Source organism: Gracilinanus agilis, chromosome 6 (genome assembly GCF_016433145.1).
Source record: "Gracilinanus agilis isolate LMUSP501 chromosome 6, AgileGrace, whole genome shotgun sequence".
Classification (NCBI taxonomy): domain Eukaryota; kingdom Metazoa; phylum Chordata; class Mammalia; order Didelphimorphia; family Didelphidae; genus Gracilinanus; species Gracilinanus agilis.
The window spans coordinates 219,142,678-219,158,640 of NC_058135.1; the positions used below are offsets into that span (position 1 = coordinate 219,142,678).

The window sequence follows — 15,963 nt, forward strand, 5'->3', positions numbered from 1 at the left end:
TTACTTCTGCAATGAGTACCCCATCTCCATTCCGCGCCGTGTTCCCCTCACCAAGAACCCCAAACCCCGAAATCTCATGCCAAAAGCCGTCTCCCACCCAGCACCACGTGAACTCTCGCCGCCGTAGGTTCGCAAGTCAAGCACCACTGCCTAGAAGCCCACCCTACATCGTTCCCTAATCGCCTACCCCCTCGCCAAGAGCTCTTCCCAAAGAGTCTGAGGCTACCCGCCCCTCGCCTGCAGCGGTCCCCAAACCTTACCTAGTCACCTGTACCTCGCCTTGTCCCCCTCACCTGGAATCTCCCCGTTCGCACCTCAGCCCTCCTTGGTCACGTGTCCCCTCTCCACGCGCCCTCACCAGGACTCCTCAGACCAAGCGCCCCTCACCTGAACCGCCCCCACCCCCACCCCTCACTACGCACCCCTTCCCAGAAGTCCCCAGGCCACGCGCCCCGCTGCCTTACCTGCTACCGGGGAGGGCTTGCGCAACACCAGCCACCTAGTTTTCCACTGCGGGGGAGATACAAAAGCAGACGGTTATGCACTGGGCAGGGAGTAGGGGGCTTCCGACCCAGTCCGGCCCCCACCCCCTGCTGCCCGCGTGGAGGGGAAGAGGGTCTCTTGAAGGTAGGGGAAAGTATAAGGCGTGCCCCCTACCTTTTTTCCATCTCTCAATTTGACCTGACCCTCCACCACCACCGAATCCGTCATCTTCAGTCATGGTTCCAAACAGCTGCGCCCTCAGCTCCGGCCTCTCCCTCCTCGAGCTCTCCCCCTCTGGGCGCTCGGGCAGCCAGACCGACTGGGTCACTTTCAAAATAGCTTTATTAGGGCCCTGGACAGGGACAGGGAGGGAGGGAAGGAGCTGACAGAAGAGGGAACTGTTTGACAAGCCAGGGGGAGGGTGGGGGGCGGGCAGAAAGAAGAGCAAAGTGTATGAGAAACCAGAAAGAGAAGCGACCATAATTACAAGAAGTCACATTTCTAGTGCTTAGTTTACAGAGTCCTTTTCTCCCAAGAATACTGGGAGCTACGGAGTACAACAATCATTGTCCCCATTTTACAGATGAAAAACTTGAAGTTTCACAGGTGGCTCACCCCAACCTCCACTACAATTGCAGAACTGAGAAATGAACCCGGGTCCAAATGCAGATGCTTTCTTTCACAGGGGCTTCTTCTCCATCAAGTACATGCTGCCCCAAAATTAAGTTCTTTTTCTCCCCTCCTCAGTGCTCACTTAGGAAGAATGGATTTGCCTGAGAGTCTCTAGGCTCTCAAGAAATTCAAAAGATGGGAATGCGCTGAGAAGGTAACAGGAAGACGGCGATGTAGCACACACACAGGAGAACGGCTAGAAGGATTAGAGTTGATAAATATTTTTTAGGTACTTAGTTTATTCCATGGACTGCTAGGTGTCCCCCAGCCCTGGAATCAAGAAGATCTGAGTTCAAATCTTGCCTCAGATTCTAGCTGAGTGTGCCCTGGGCAAGTCACTTAATCATGTTTACCTCCATTTTCTCATCTATAACATGAGCTAGAGAAGGGAGTGGCAAACCATCCAGTGTCTTTGCCAAGAAGACTCCCAGTGGGGTCCTGAAGAGTCAGCCAGGTCTGAATAATAAACCACACACTGCTAAGCAGTAAGGCAGATCTGGGTCCTGGGGGAAATGCAAAGTCAGTGTTTTGGAGATCTGTCAAAAGGCTATTCATGTTCCTAACTGTTAGTGGCCCTGGGGGGATTTCGCTGAATCTTTTTTTAAGAGTTTCTTTGTTTTGTTTTCTTAGATCCTTCAATAAAAATTTTATGCAATATTATAATGGCTCTCTGGTAATGATTTCAGCTGCCCCATAGTTTGTCATCCTTCTGAGGAGATTCTTTGTCCTTGACAGTTAAACTGGTAAAGCATAATTCCTGGAAGAGTCTACAATGTCAGAATATGTCTTTCAATGAACTCTGTGCCTGCTTTCCACAGATCAACCTATATACAGAGAATATTTATTTTCACTTAGAGGCATCTGAAAATAAATATTTTGGAACCTTCTGCAACAACCCATATGTACAAAAGGATCCATGTATACTCCCAAAAAATCTCATAAAACCATCTACTAAAGAATGGAGGAGCTGTGATGTGTCTCCATGAAAGGAATATCTTATAACTCATAAGGGTTTTTGGTGAGGAAAGCACTCTGTATCATATGGGTAAAGACTATAAAAAAGGAAAACAGTTGTTGGTGGGGCTGCAGAAAAGCAGGTACACTCACGCACTGCTGATGGACCTGTGAACTGGTCCAGTCATTCTGGAAAGCAATTTTGAACTCTGCCTAAAAAGTCACTAAACTGCACATACATTTTGATTTGACATAACTAAACTTATAGTTCAAAGAAATTAAAGAAAGAGGAAAAGGGCCCATTTGTTAAAAAATATTTATAGTAGTTCTTTTTTGTAGTAGCAAAGAACTGGAAGTTACATAGAGACCCATCAGTTGATGAAAATTAAATAAAGTATAGTATGTAGATATAATGCAATGTTAATGCACTATAAGAAATGACAAAATGGACTGGTTTAGAGAAACATGGTAAGACCAATAGAAAAATTAGCTATGATTACCTTAGAGCTTCAAGGAGTACAGGCATGATCTGACCTATTTTCTTATCCAATATCTAGACTAAGCATGGAGAGCTTTATCCCCAAAGTGTTGGTCTTACAAAATTAACTAACAAAATTATTCTAGCCATAGCAACTAATAAAGGTGATCCATTAAAGTAGGAGTTCTTATCCTAGGGACTATGAACTTATTTTAAAATATTTTTAATAACTCCACTTCAATATAATTGGTTTCCACTGTAACCCTCTCTGTTTTGTTTTGTTCATTATTAAAATATAATTCTGAGGTGTGGAGGGGGGTGGGGAGTCTCTAGGCTTCACCAGATACTACCAAAGGATCCAGGACACATAAAAATAATTAAGAAACTCTATCCTAAAGGATAGTGACTAGTTTTAGCGGAAGCACTCATGATGAAAACACAAAATATTTAAAAAGCCACTGGACTCTGCAATGAAGAAGGTAAAAAGAATAAATAAGATACCATTTCTGCCTCAAGGAGCTTCCAGTATCTATCTGCTCCGGGATCTAGCACAGTACCTTGCATAGACATTTCAAAGAACCCACAATTTCATTCATATTGATACTCCCTCCCATGGCACATCCACACCTCATCCAGTTCAGTTCATGGTCATATTCTCCAACAGACCCAAGGGTCTACCCAATGTGTAGGTTGATCTGTTTATATTCTGTGGGTCCCAGTGCAGCATACAGGTTGTCCATCTTTCCAATCCTCCTACATAATTGGCCCTCTTCTTCTTCCTGTCCTGATAACGTTCATATCTCTTTCTGTACATATGTAAGTCATCATTAGAAACATACAGCAGTCTATTTTTAGTCGACATTTAATTCTCAATATATACTGAATAACTGGAGATGTTACCGTTGGGACTCTGGACCTTACAGTTCTTGGGGAACCCTTGGGCTGGCATAAACCAGGTTTGACTTTTGGGACTCAACACAAAGGGGTTACCTCTTCCCAGCCTGTGGTTGGTAAGTGTAATTTGGCCGGGTCCCCAGCTTCCACACAAGTACTCAATGTACAACATTGGTTTAAGGTATGAGATAGCTTTTATTTTGCCTGCCCCAGAAAGTACCCAAGATACAAAGGATTCAGGCATTTATAAGCATACATAAGAAACATGAAATGCTCAAATAGCCCATCACACCTATTAGATTTCCCAGGAAGGTAAAGGCCCTTTAAGACTACTGAAGAAACATATCCTATTCACTTCGGATCCACACTGTATAACAGCAATATCTGAGAGGGCTAGCAAAGAACTGATCTCTTGTCCTGTCATGATATAACTTTAGGACAGCTTCAGGACAGTCATCTTCCTTCTCCAAATTGCATGCTGTCAAGAAAATTTTTTCCTAGTGCTGCCTCTAGAACTCAGTACAACCCACTAAGTAACCTTCCCAGCTAGATGCATACATTTATTTTCAGGATAATTGGTCTCTAAACTCTACTCAAAAAGGGAAACTGAAAGAAAGAAGGCAACCAGACACTTGAGGTCTAAGAGCTGCCCTTTAAGACTCATCTGGGCACACATCAGCCAATTATCAGGAGATTTTTCTGCATGTCATTGTCTTCTATTTCTACTCAGACTCTTCCCCCTTTACCCTCCTTTGCTGCACTGTCATATGGAAGTCTAAGAGAGAAAATCCATTCCATTAACAGAAAAGAGCTAAAAGGGATGGGCTGATTCACAGTTCTCTCTCAAGACCAGAGACAGAACAGGTCCTTAGCCATAATCCAGAGCCTTAATTACCTTGTCATCTTAGAGCAGTGATTCCCAATGTGGGCGCTACTGTCCCCTGGCGGGGGCTGCAGTGATACAGGAGGTGGTGATGGCTGCAGGTGCATTTATCTTTCCTATTAATTGCTATTAAAATTTTTTAAAAATTAATTTCCAGGGGGCTAAGTAATATTTTTTCTGGAAAGGGGGTGGTAGGCCAAAAAAGTTTGGGAACCACTGTCTTAGAGGGAGAGGGAGATTCAAACATTTAGACACAATAAGAAAAATTTCCTCTACTTCCCTCCCTACTCCAGCAAAGGACGAGGATGTTTGTCTACTTCTATGAGAAGCAGACTCTTCCAGAAAGGCCTACAATTTCATTAAGACTTATAATTTCATTGAGTTGTCTGAGAACAACTCATAGATTTGATCCCTGACTTTCCTAATCAAGTCTTATTAAATTGAATTGAACTGATAAAGCAATGTGGTACCCTGAAGAGGTCACTTAATCTGGAGTTAGAACATCTTCCTGGCTCTGCTACTTACCACCTCTGTGGCCTTGTATAATTTGATTTAACTATTCTGAGCCTCAGTTTCTCATCTATAAAATCAAAGATCTGATCAAGGTGATCTTTAAGCTCCTTTCCAGCTCTAATTTCTAGGATCCTATGAAATGAATTGAATAGAGATTACCTGTAGGCAGTAGAGAGCCCTGAATGTCCCCTTTTAAAGCATTTAAACTTTATCACATGAAAGAATGGCTTTTAAGAGCATTGCAGACTATAAAGCAGCAGGTAAATGTCAGATGTTACCATTGTTATTTATCTTTTAGTTTTGGTGGATTTTTCTGGTCCATTGATCCTAGTCCCCAATTCAGCACACAGTGAGATTAAGAATAGTCTGTCAGACTGGCGCCCACTCAAGGACATAAGAATGTAGGAAAGGGAGGGGCCAGGAAGAAGTTCATTCATCTTTTAGCTAAGAGGTCATTTACATCCCCTATCAGATGCTGCCAGGCCCATAATTCTGTCTGCCTCTATAGATCTCCCTCCCACAAAGAAGGCAGACATCAACAACTCATTTGTCTCTGGATTGACAGAAGATTCAGATAAAACACACCGAGGCAAAGCTGTGGGAATTCAGAGGACTTCAGGAAGACGGAAGACAGAAAGGAGCTCTACCAATGGTCATCCTACAGGCAGATCAATCTGTTTGCAAGAGTAGGTAGAAAAAAAATGTTTAGGTTTTTTATTTAAGATTATCATGGAAAAACAATAAGACTGTGGAGCTGTTAGGGGAGGGTGAGAGGGAAAAGATAGACAAGAATTGGTTTAAAATTGTTCCTAGGATCCAGAGACCAATAAGTCCAAGAAATAAAAGTCAAGAACATAATCCAGAAGTCTACTGGAAACTGGCTTTTGCTAAATGCAAAAGTATGTCCTGTTAAAATACTTTTACCTTGGGTAAAAGGAGAAATTTGTATTGTGACATTCTTTAATCATTTAAAAATATTTAAATTTAAACTGAGGGAATGGGACTGAAAATTTTTCTCTCCTTTCCCCAAATGTCTCTGAAGAATTTTCTCCTCCAGATTTTGCTGGAGCCACAAGGCGGTTTGTGCCACATCAGTCAAACCACTACCACCACTCAACCATCACCTCTCCTAAGGCTCCAATAGAGATATCTCAGGATCATGAACCCAAGAGCCTTGGGGGTATGCAATATCTCCCCTACCTCCAAGTCACTCATCTTGCTTCCAGCCTGGACCCTACTATAACCATCATTTACTATAGAAAAGAATCCCATCTTTCTCACCACCACTACCAGTAATAACTTCTGAACAACTGCCACCAACAGCCAGATAACTCCAGAGCCCTGGGGCTGTCAGTACCTTCCAGATAACTTATCCTGCTTCCAGTCTAACCCTTATACCCTTTATCCAGATGAACAACCCCAAAAGGAAATGCTTTCTGTTGGTGCTACAGCCAAGACTACTAGGGATAGGAAAGCAAATTCTTGCCATCAAAAGCCCTTGGCATTTTCAAATAATTCAACATAAGAAACTGTGATTTGACCCAGCAATGTTTCCCAAGTACATCAGGGGGAAAGGAAATGAACCTATATATTCCAAAATATTTATAGCAGCTCTCTGTGGTGGCAAAGAACTGGAAATTGAGGAGCTGTGCTTCAATTAGGGAATGGCTGAACAAGTTGTGGTCTAAGGCACCATAAGAAACAATGAGCTGGTTAATTTTTTAAAACTTAGCAAGAACTACAAAAGATAATGAAGAGTGAAACAAGTTTCAGAATCAAGAGAACATTATATACAGCTACAGATTTAGCATTAGAAAAATAACTTGTAAATGTTCACCTCCAGAAAATAAACTGAAAATGGAAACATGAAAAACATAATCTATATGTATACATATCTGTTTGCCAGATGATGCCTTCTGTAGAAAGGAGAGTTGCTGAGATACCTGGAAATAAATTCTATTAATAATAAAATTTTAAAACTGATTCCATTAGTAGAAATGACATTAAAGATGATGCATTGATTATTTGTAACCTTGGAATGAGTAGTTTCAATCAAGTTGTGGATTCAGAAACTAAGTCACAAAGGTTAGTGTCAAAATTAATGTCACTTTCTTTAATAAACCCATTACTGGAGGCAGCTGGGTAGTTCAGTGGATTGAGAGTCAGGCCTAGAGACTGGAGGTCCTAGGTTCAAATCTGGCCTCAGACACTTTCCATCTGTGTGACCCTAGACAAGTCATTTGACCCCCATTGCCCACCCTTACCACTCTTCCACCTGGGAGGCAATACACAGAAGTTAAGGATTAAAAAAAAAATAAACCCATTATTGCAAAAAAAATTTCTTTTAAAGATGATATATGATCTGTTTTGGCCCTATACCTTAAGAGCTATGGGACCTTTCTATCTGACTTGCAGCTAAAACCTTCCATATGTGATTTCTCTCCCTTCAGAATGTGAGCTCCTTAAGATCAGGGACTATTTTACTCTTTTATTTGGAGTCCTGAGATTAAGCACAGTGCACTTTGTCCATAATAAGCACTTACCGTTTTGTTTTGTTTTTTCATTCATTCATTCACTCTCCCATTCATTCATTATCTCATGTAGTCCCACTTGCTCCAAGATGAAATCATACTCTTACCTCTTCTCTAGGACTGGGAACTCCTCAAGGGCTGGTTCTCGCCCATCTCTGTATGTGCCTGAATAGCTGACACTAATTCTTGAATAGAATAATTACAGTAACTTGAGTTCTTCAACATACCAAAGTCTCTACTTTCCTTTCAGCAACCCTAGGAGGCAGGTAATGCCACTATGATCATCCCTACTTTTATAGATGAGGGAACTGAAGAGTCTTTTATTCCCTGCCCACCAAGAGAAGTTGTGAAGAGATACTTAGAGGATGATTAAATGTGAAACCGTAATCCTTATAAGAATTCATTGGGGGAAATATGAGAGTGGGCTAGATTATTATTATGGGGGAAATTATTAATATTGAAAGATTAGGCTAGATTTATTAAGCATTTACTATGTGTGAGGCTCTAGGCTAAGGGTTGGGAATACAGCTAAATCCATATTGGTGAAAATTATGAACTCCCTGAAGTGGTACAATGTATTTAAATTACACTATCTGGAATTGTTAATTATGTGTGATTAGAGTTGCAATGCCCATTAGTATGGAGACTATTTCCTCATTGGTGAAGATAATTAACCTGTGCCTACATTAAATGGGCAGGGAGGAGGAATTGGTGAGACCGGAAGAGAAGAGATCTCACTCTCTTGAGTGTCTTGACTGAATAGTCTTTGGGCTCTACATTTGCTTCTGATAATGCTTCTAATTTTAGCTACAAGAAAGAAGATGGATAATGTCAACTCTCCTTCAGATTGTGGAAGGGAGAATTAAAATCTGGGAAGAAGCCAAAATGAGAGGAGCTAGCATCCTCCATCATGTCCTTAGCTCCAGCTTGTTACACTAGACACTTCTGGGAATATTCCCTTTGGGTAAGATCTTGGACTTTTTAGGTTGAACTGACTAATCTTTCTCTAATGGGAGAGCTCTTTCACTTTGTATAATCTGATAGATATTCTCCTATGTATACTTTCTCTAATTTCTATTTTGCTATCAGCTTGGATAAATGGATTTCTTTGTTACTATTTGTATTCATTGTGAAACTAGTAGGAAGAAAGTCAAGATTTGGATATAAAGTTTGGGTCTTCCTTTCTCCAATAATAAATAGCAATCAGGAGTTTATGTTGAACTGGAAAACTTCCTTTCCTAGCTAATAATATTTAAAGGAATAAATAGATATAATTCTAGCCCAGCACCCCTCTCTCTATGGAAGGCAAAGTGGCCAAATTTCCCCTTTGGGAAGGAAATAGTCTCCCTTAGAGAAGACAATGGAGAAAGAGGAGGTTTGTTGTTTACAGTTGTGTCCAACTCTTCATGACCCGATTTGAGGTTTTCTTGGCAAAAATACTAGCGTATTTTACCATTTCCTTCTCCTGCTCATTTTGCAGATGAGGAAAATGAGGCAAATAGAATTAAGCGATTTGCCCAGGGTCACACAGCTATAAATGTCTGAGGCTGGATTTAAACTAAGGAAGATGAATCTTCCTGACTCCAAGCCCAGCTCTCTAGCCATTGTACCACTTAACTACTCATAATAAGAGACCAGAGATTTACTATTTCTTCCCATTTAGCCATACAATGACACCTTCATGCTTGACTCAAGAGACTGAAGAGACTAATCTCTCCTCTCTTCCACTCTTATCAACTATTCCTCCCTGCCCACTCAACACAGGCACAGAACAATTATCTCCATCAATGAGGAGACATTCCCCATACTAATGGGCTTTGGGTCTTCAATTACTCTTAATTACAACTCCAAATTGTACCAATTTGAATTGATTGTAACGTTGGGGACAAACCTGTCACATATTTAAAATATGATCATTAGTTCTAACCCAATGGAAAAATGCAATGCAAATTTGAATAATATCATCATTTCTGAGGGATTCATAATTCTCATTACTTGGAATCTAGCTGTAAAAATACAAAAAAAGGAAGACAGTCATTGCTCTTTTTTTATTATTTTTTAAAACCCCTTTAACTTCTGTGTATTGGCTCCTAGGTGGAAGAGTGGTGAGGGTAGGCAATGGGGGTCAAGTGACTTGCCCAGGGTCACACAGCTGGGAAGTGTCTGAGGCCGGATTTGAACCTAGGACCTCCCATCTCTAGGCCTGACACTCAATCCACTGAGCTATCCAGCTGCCCCCAGTCCTTGCTCTTAAGAAGCTTACATTCTAATAGGAGGAGTTCTGAAACCCTCTATATCACATAGGTGAACTTAAAAGTACAGAGAAGAGTAAAAGTACCAGCTCAAGGTAGAATCAGGAATTTAGGTTGGGAGTGCTGAATGGTATGATAGAGCAGAATTTGGATTTGGAGGCCTTGGAGTTGAATACCTTTGTGCTCATGGGCAGGTTACACTGGACCTCAGTCTTCTTATATTTAAATGATGTGACTGGACCACATTACCATTAAAGTCCCTACTAGCTTCTAAATCTCTGATCCTTTTACCTTGAAGAGATAACCTCAGCTCTCTGGGTCTCATCTTCAAAATGGGGATATTATTATCTGTACCAATTATAGGATATGTAGAATATGGGAAAACATCTTATATAGCAGCATAGCCATGGCAGCAGTTGCCCATCACTATAACTTGATTTAACAATGAGGGAGTGTTCATTGGTACTTGTTAAGTTCATTGTGTGTTCATACTACAAAATTTGAAAAGAAATCGCAGATTTGAGGTTAGGGTCTTTTCCCCCAGGGATTCCTTCTTCAGCCATCACCTGTACAGTCTAGTTTCCTCCCCAGAGCAGTTGCTTGGTTTGCAAAATCCTTGCTTACCCCAACTCTTGCATGTATTTCAAGCACTAGAGCTGGGGTCAAGGCCAAGTACGTTGGCATAAGGACAGTGAGCAGGATTTTTCTGGCTCTGTGGCTGCTCTGTCCTACTCACATATCATGCCACTTTGGCTATCTGAAACTTGGCTTCCAGAAATGGTCTCACCACGGCCATGTTCTTTGTGGCCATAGAGTTCTGCCTTCCCACATTCTCCATCCTGCTGCCTTCTACTTTTGTACCTTTTCCTGTGTGGTCTTAGTACAACTAGAATGGAGGTTAACAGTTAAGTAACCATCAATCAGTCAATAAACATTTTTTCAAGTGCCTACTGTGTCTTATGGCACTATGTTCAACACTGGCTTTCACTAGTATCTGTGTTAGGGGTCTCAGAATGATGGTGGAGTTCAAATTAGTCCTGGTGTAAGACAGCATGGAAGTAGCAATGATTGGAGTACTAACACTATGATTTCCTCCAGGCAAGACCCTAGGTAAGCCACTTACCTTGTTTGCCTCAGTTTCTAATCCATAGAATGAGATAGAGAAGGAAATGACAAACCACTCCAGCATCTTTGCCAAGAAAACTCCAAAATGAGGTCATGGAGAATTGAACATGATAGAAATAGCTGAACAAAAAAATACTCTTTCCTCTGCTTCCCAGTCCTCATCTAAATCCTACCTGATCCTCATGGCTCAGCTCAAGTCACATTCCCTCCCAGGTGATTTTACTAGCAATTGCCTAGCACTCATCTCTGAAGCCCACCATCTAGTTCTTAATTATAGTATCTTTATTGTTCTCTAATTACTTTAGATGATTGACATCACCTCTTGGTTGCCCAAGTACAAAGTTGCCATAAAGAGTTCAAATACTCTCTGATATTTGGCTGGTGGATTATAATGGGTAATCCAAGTAAGGGAGCTTGAGATCAGCTCCAAGTGACCTCAATGCTTGTGATTGTTGACTATCTATTCCTGTTTTTGGCTAAACAAAAATCTCTTTTATTAATTTTTAACCATCTATAAGGGCTTCATTATGGTCCAATATTTGGTCCAAGGTACCAGGGCACTGTCTTGATTCAGGCAGAATCCAGAACAAAGGCACTTAGTAAATGCCTATCAATTCTGCTATTATTCATTTATACTCAATGTTTTATGGATTGTTGAGCATATGGATAAAAGAGCTGTTTTGTTGTTAAATAAAAATATTAGGATATGTGCTCATCCTCTGTAGCTTCACCTTTAGCATCCTTGATACAAGTTCCACATGATTTTGATGACCTCAGACAAGTCTCTATATGTCATGGTATTTCATTCCATGTAGCTTAGTTATTATGATGATCTTGCTTACCCCCCACAGCTATAATTTTTTAACGTTTTTATTTTTTCAGTTACATATAGAAACAATTTTTCACAATTTATTTTTTGGCATTTTAAAATTCAGATTTTCTTCCTCCCTCCCCTCCTCACCTCCCTGAGGTGGGGAATAATATGATATAGGTTATACCCATACTTTCATGTAATACATATTTTCATATTAGTCATGCCATGATAAAAGGCACATATCATATATACAAAGGAAATCTCGTGAAGGATATATAATGGAATATGTCATATTTTGATCTGCATTCAATGACCTTGAACACCACTTGAACAAAGTCTCTGAAGAGATCATAATAGGTAACTCAAGGCAGGGAGATAGAGGTCAACTCTAGAGGACCCCTGCGCCTGCTTTAACTTAATAAATATCTTTTGTAATTATTAAGTGCCTACCATGTGCCAGGCACTATATTAAGTGCCAGAGATACAAAGAATGGCTCTCCTTGCTAGTGAGAAACTTATAGTTTAATGGGGAAGGGAGATAGAGAGCATGCAAAAAGCCATGTTCAAATAGTATAGTGCTCAAACTTCCAAAAATCCTAGAAACTTCTGTGTTACTAAGACAACTGATCCAACTTTTAGCTTGGACCCCACAGCCATCATAATCCTTGTGGAAATGTAACCTTCTAATTGCTTCAGCAGCCTCCTTGGGATCTAAAGACCCAGAAAGTTTTTACCTCCAAAATCCTGAAAGCCAACAGATGACGTGGCAGCAAAAACAGATAAGGTTTTTGCGATGGAAACAAGATTAAAGAAGATGTATCTACTTCACCATTGCACACTAAGGAACATGGGACCTTTCTGTCTGACTGGCAGCTGAAACTTTTCCCTAGGTTCCCTTCCATATCTATCTCCCCAGTAGAGTGGGAGTTTCCTGAGAGCATATAGTATACACTTAAATGCCTTTTCATTAATTTCATTCATTCATTCCCATTCAGCCAGTAATTGTTCTAAAACATATGGCTATCCTACTATTATTTCCATATAGTCAGTGTTCCTTGGACTATTGTACAGGGGGAAAAACCCCATTTTTTTTGTAGTTAAACAAAAATATCAGGATGTATGTTCAATTTCTAGTCCAGGATTTCTTCATGTTACTTGTGTCATGGATCCTTTTATCAGTCTAGTGAAGAATGATGGTTCTAAATTCATAAAATAAAATACATAGAAGTACAAGGGAAAGCATCACATTAAAATATAGTTTTAAAATATTTTTAAAATGTATTCAAGTTAGGAATCCCAGCTCTAGTAAACAGCTTTCCAGGAAGCATGCTTGGCATAACTTCAGTGGCAGATAGGACAACAGGTACTTTATACTTCAACATAAGTAATATAAATAACTTATGACCCTGAAGTAACTGTATATATAGATATAGATATCTTTTGTTTTCCCACTTGATTTTGATCTCTAGGACACTATGCTCTGAAAACTTTTTGTTTTACATATCTTGTAAATTGTGATTATTTGGGATGGGAAGAGTGAATAAAAACATCATTCTTTCATTTTCCTGCATCAAGATTATGTTTAGGCTATTGTGAACAACAGTTGAGTTTGTGGTAATGGTCCGGTTCTAATATGATATGTTGGTTGAATTTTCCAAGATATTTTGAGGTCTCTATTTGTAGTGTAAGGATTTGTCATTTGTCAATTCATGAAAGATAGCAAGCTTCTGATGTATAATGTTAGTAGCCACAAAGTCATGTCTTAATCGGTATTCGGCAGGTGTTAAATTTTTATAGCCTACAGTGATAATGATGGTGATGATGGTTTTAAAAGCCCTTCTCAACTCTGATATTCTATGGGGCTCTGAGTTTCAACTAAGAGCTAAAATCTGTTAATGGAATGCTGGTCCGGTGCAAAATATCCCACACAGGATATCACTCTTCAAGGAACTGTGTGGGTGGGAGGAGACAGTTTTCACCACCCTGAAATGTCTGCCACCGGAGGTTATATGAAACCACTCCCCTCCCCTCCAAACACCCCCTATCTCCGGGGTTAAGATATTATGATCTGGAACACAGGATTTGATTTGTCTTTTGGATTCCAAACTGCTCCAGGGAGAGAGATTGGCTGCAGCAGATCTGTTTATGAGTTTGTTGCTGACTCCAGACAATCAGGATCTGAGTATGTGGATAATACACAAATTATCATGATGAACCCCTTAAGCATAACGAGTACCCCAAAGGTGTTTTTCTGTTTCTTTCTCTCTTTTCAAAGAAATCTCCAGAATCGAGGTTCACACTCACCTTTTACAAGTACAATGACACCACCAACACTATGCCCTCTTATCGGTGTTTCTATCTGTGTTTTATGCCTTCATGGCACTTTCTAAAAAAGTCAATTTGCAGACACTACTCAGTTGAGGGATGCTTTCTCTCTTTTACCCACTCCCACTCTCCTAAAAATCATCAGCAGAATCAAAGGGCTTGATTTAAATATAAATTTCTATAGTGCAGATGTCAGAGATAATTTGGGGATATAATTATAAGTTGTTTCTGTTTCACAAATGTGAGTTTTAGCTCCCCATCTAGACTGTAATCTCCTTGAGGCAGGTACTACATCACATTTATATTTGTGTGCCTCTTAGTGTCAAGCACAGTATATTACACCTAGTAAACATTTCAGAAATGTTGAACGAATGATTCATCTTGATCTATGCATTTATCAGGAGTAAATGTGACCCCCTACCTTTCCCTTCTCCCTGGCTCCAGTCTCTGATCCCTTGAACCAAGTGGAGATGCTTGCTCCACTCAACAGGGGGATTCTACCTGTATCATATCTACTTAATCTAGCAAATAGCAAGAGCTAAGTCTGATCAAAAGAAACCGGATTAATATCAAATTTTTGACCCAAGCTTGTTTGCCACATTTAGAATCCAATCACATAATTCTACCAGGATTTCTGGTACTAGATCCCAACCTGGTGCTGTGATTATTCCTATTCTAACTCCTTGATTTTTCCAGAAAGGGATTGTATAAAATAGGAATTCTTTAACCATTTTATCATGGACCTTTTTGGTATTCTGGTGAAGTTTATGGCCCTCTTCCCAGAATTAAGTTTTATAAAACAAAATACATGAAATAAAGGCAATCAAGCTGAAATGTAGTTATCCAATTAAAAAAATAAGTTCACAGAACCCAGGTTAAGAACCCCTAGAGGTATGACAAACAAAACTAAAAATGTAGAGATGGTTGGCAAAATCTTATTGTGACCTAGTCATAGAATGAGATTGACAAATATTGGTTCATGAGAAGATATTCTTAGAGAAGCTTTACCATTAACATAATGACAAATTCTATAACATTCTCTAATTCCGTTCAATAAGCGCTAAAGCCCCTACTATGTCCGAGGCATAGTGCTGAATACTGGTGATACAAAGCAAAATTTGTAAGTCCTCAAGGAACTTGTGTTCCACTGTAGAGATACACTTAGAATATTCAGGCTAGAAAATCAAAAATTGTATTAAAGTTATCTCTGCTTGTGTTTTTGTCCCTTTTTTAGACCTTGAATTCCATGAAAGTAGGGCTTGGATCTTCTAACCTCCTCTTTTTATCTCCCTTAGCAATAAGAACATGCTCTACACCCAGTAGTCATTTAACAGATATTTTGACATGTTTATAATGAAGAGGTATGTAATAACTGCTTTGGTTTATTTGTCCAGATTCCTAATTTCAGTGCAAGGAGTACAGCAGCATGGACAACTATTTCTACAATGCAAAACTCTTCTCTATCAAACAGCTTTAGAGAGTTCCTTGGAGCACTAAAAGTTTAAGTGAATTGTCCCAGGGTCTTGCAGCTAGTATGTATCAGATGCAAGACATTTTTTCATGTTATCCTGGATAAGCCCACTCTCCACTATACCAAGCTGCCTTCATATAAGTTCATACAAGTAGAAAATCTTGGTGTTGGGAAATATCTTTGCATTCATTTCAAATAACCCCCTTTTGTTCTATTAAGTGAGTGAAAATTGTCTTCAAATATCTGAAAATTTTTCAGAGAAGAGGTTTAGACATATTCTGTTTGACCCCAGAGGGTAGAAGTTGAACCAAAGGATAAAGAACCATTCATTTACTCATTGGATAAAGAAATATTTTTTCCTTCTCTTCTTCTTTCCTTCCTTCCTTCCCTTTCTTCCCCTTCCTTTTTTCCTTCCCTTCCTTTCCTTCCTTCCTTCTCTTTCTTTTTCCTTTTCTTTCTCTCTGTCTTCATTATTTTCTTTTTCTTTCTTCTTTCCTTCTTCTTCTCTTCCCTTCCCTCCCCTCCTTCCTTCCTTCTTTCCTTTCTTTCTTTCTTCCCTCCTTCCTTC

The 15,963-nt window shown here is 39.9% G+C and overlaps 2 protein-coding genes across 2 annotated transcripts in view; both read right to left on the reverse strand.

The window, feature by feature from the left end:
- The window catches only part of DOK7 (docking protein 7), a 120,751-nt gene extending 119,966 nt beyond the window's left edge, over positions 1–785 (reverse strand). The window contains exons 1-2 of the mRNA XM_044680287.1: positions 658–785; positions 465–510 (exon numbers count right to left, since the gene is read on the reverse strand). Of these exons, the coding sequence (XP_044536222.1) occupies positions 465–510; positions 658–711 (100 nt within the window). The 5' untranslated portion in view covers positions 712–785. The remainder of the gene's footprint in view (positions 1–464; positions 511–657) is intronic.
- A 14,179-nt stretch (positions 786–14,964) lies between these two features.
- The window catches only part of HGFAC (HGF activator), a 56,234-nt gene continuing 55,235 nt past the window's right edge, over positions 14,965–15,963 (reverse strand). The window contains exon 13 of the mRNA XM_044681769.1: positions 14,965–15,099. Coding sequence (XP_044537704.1) covers positions 14,965–15,099 — 135 coding nt within the window. The remainder of the gene's footprint in view (positions 15,100–15,963) is intronic.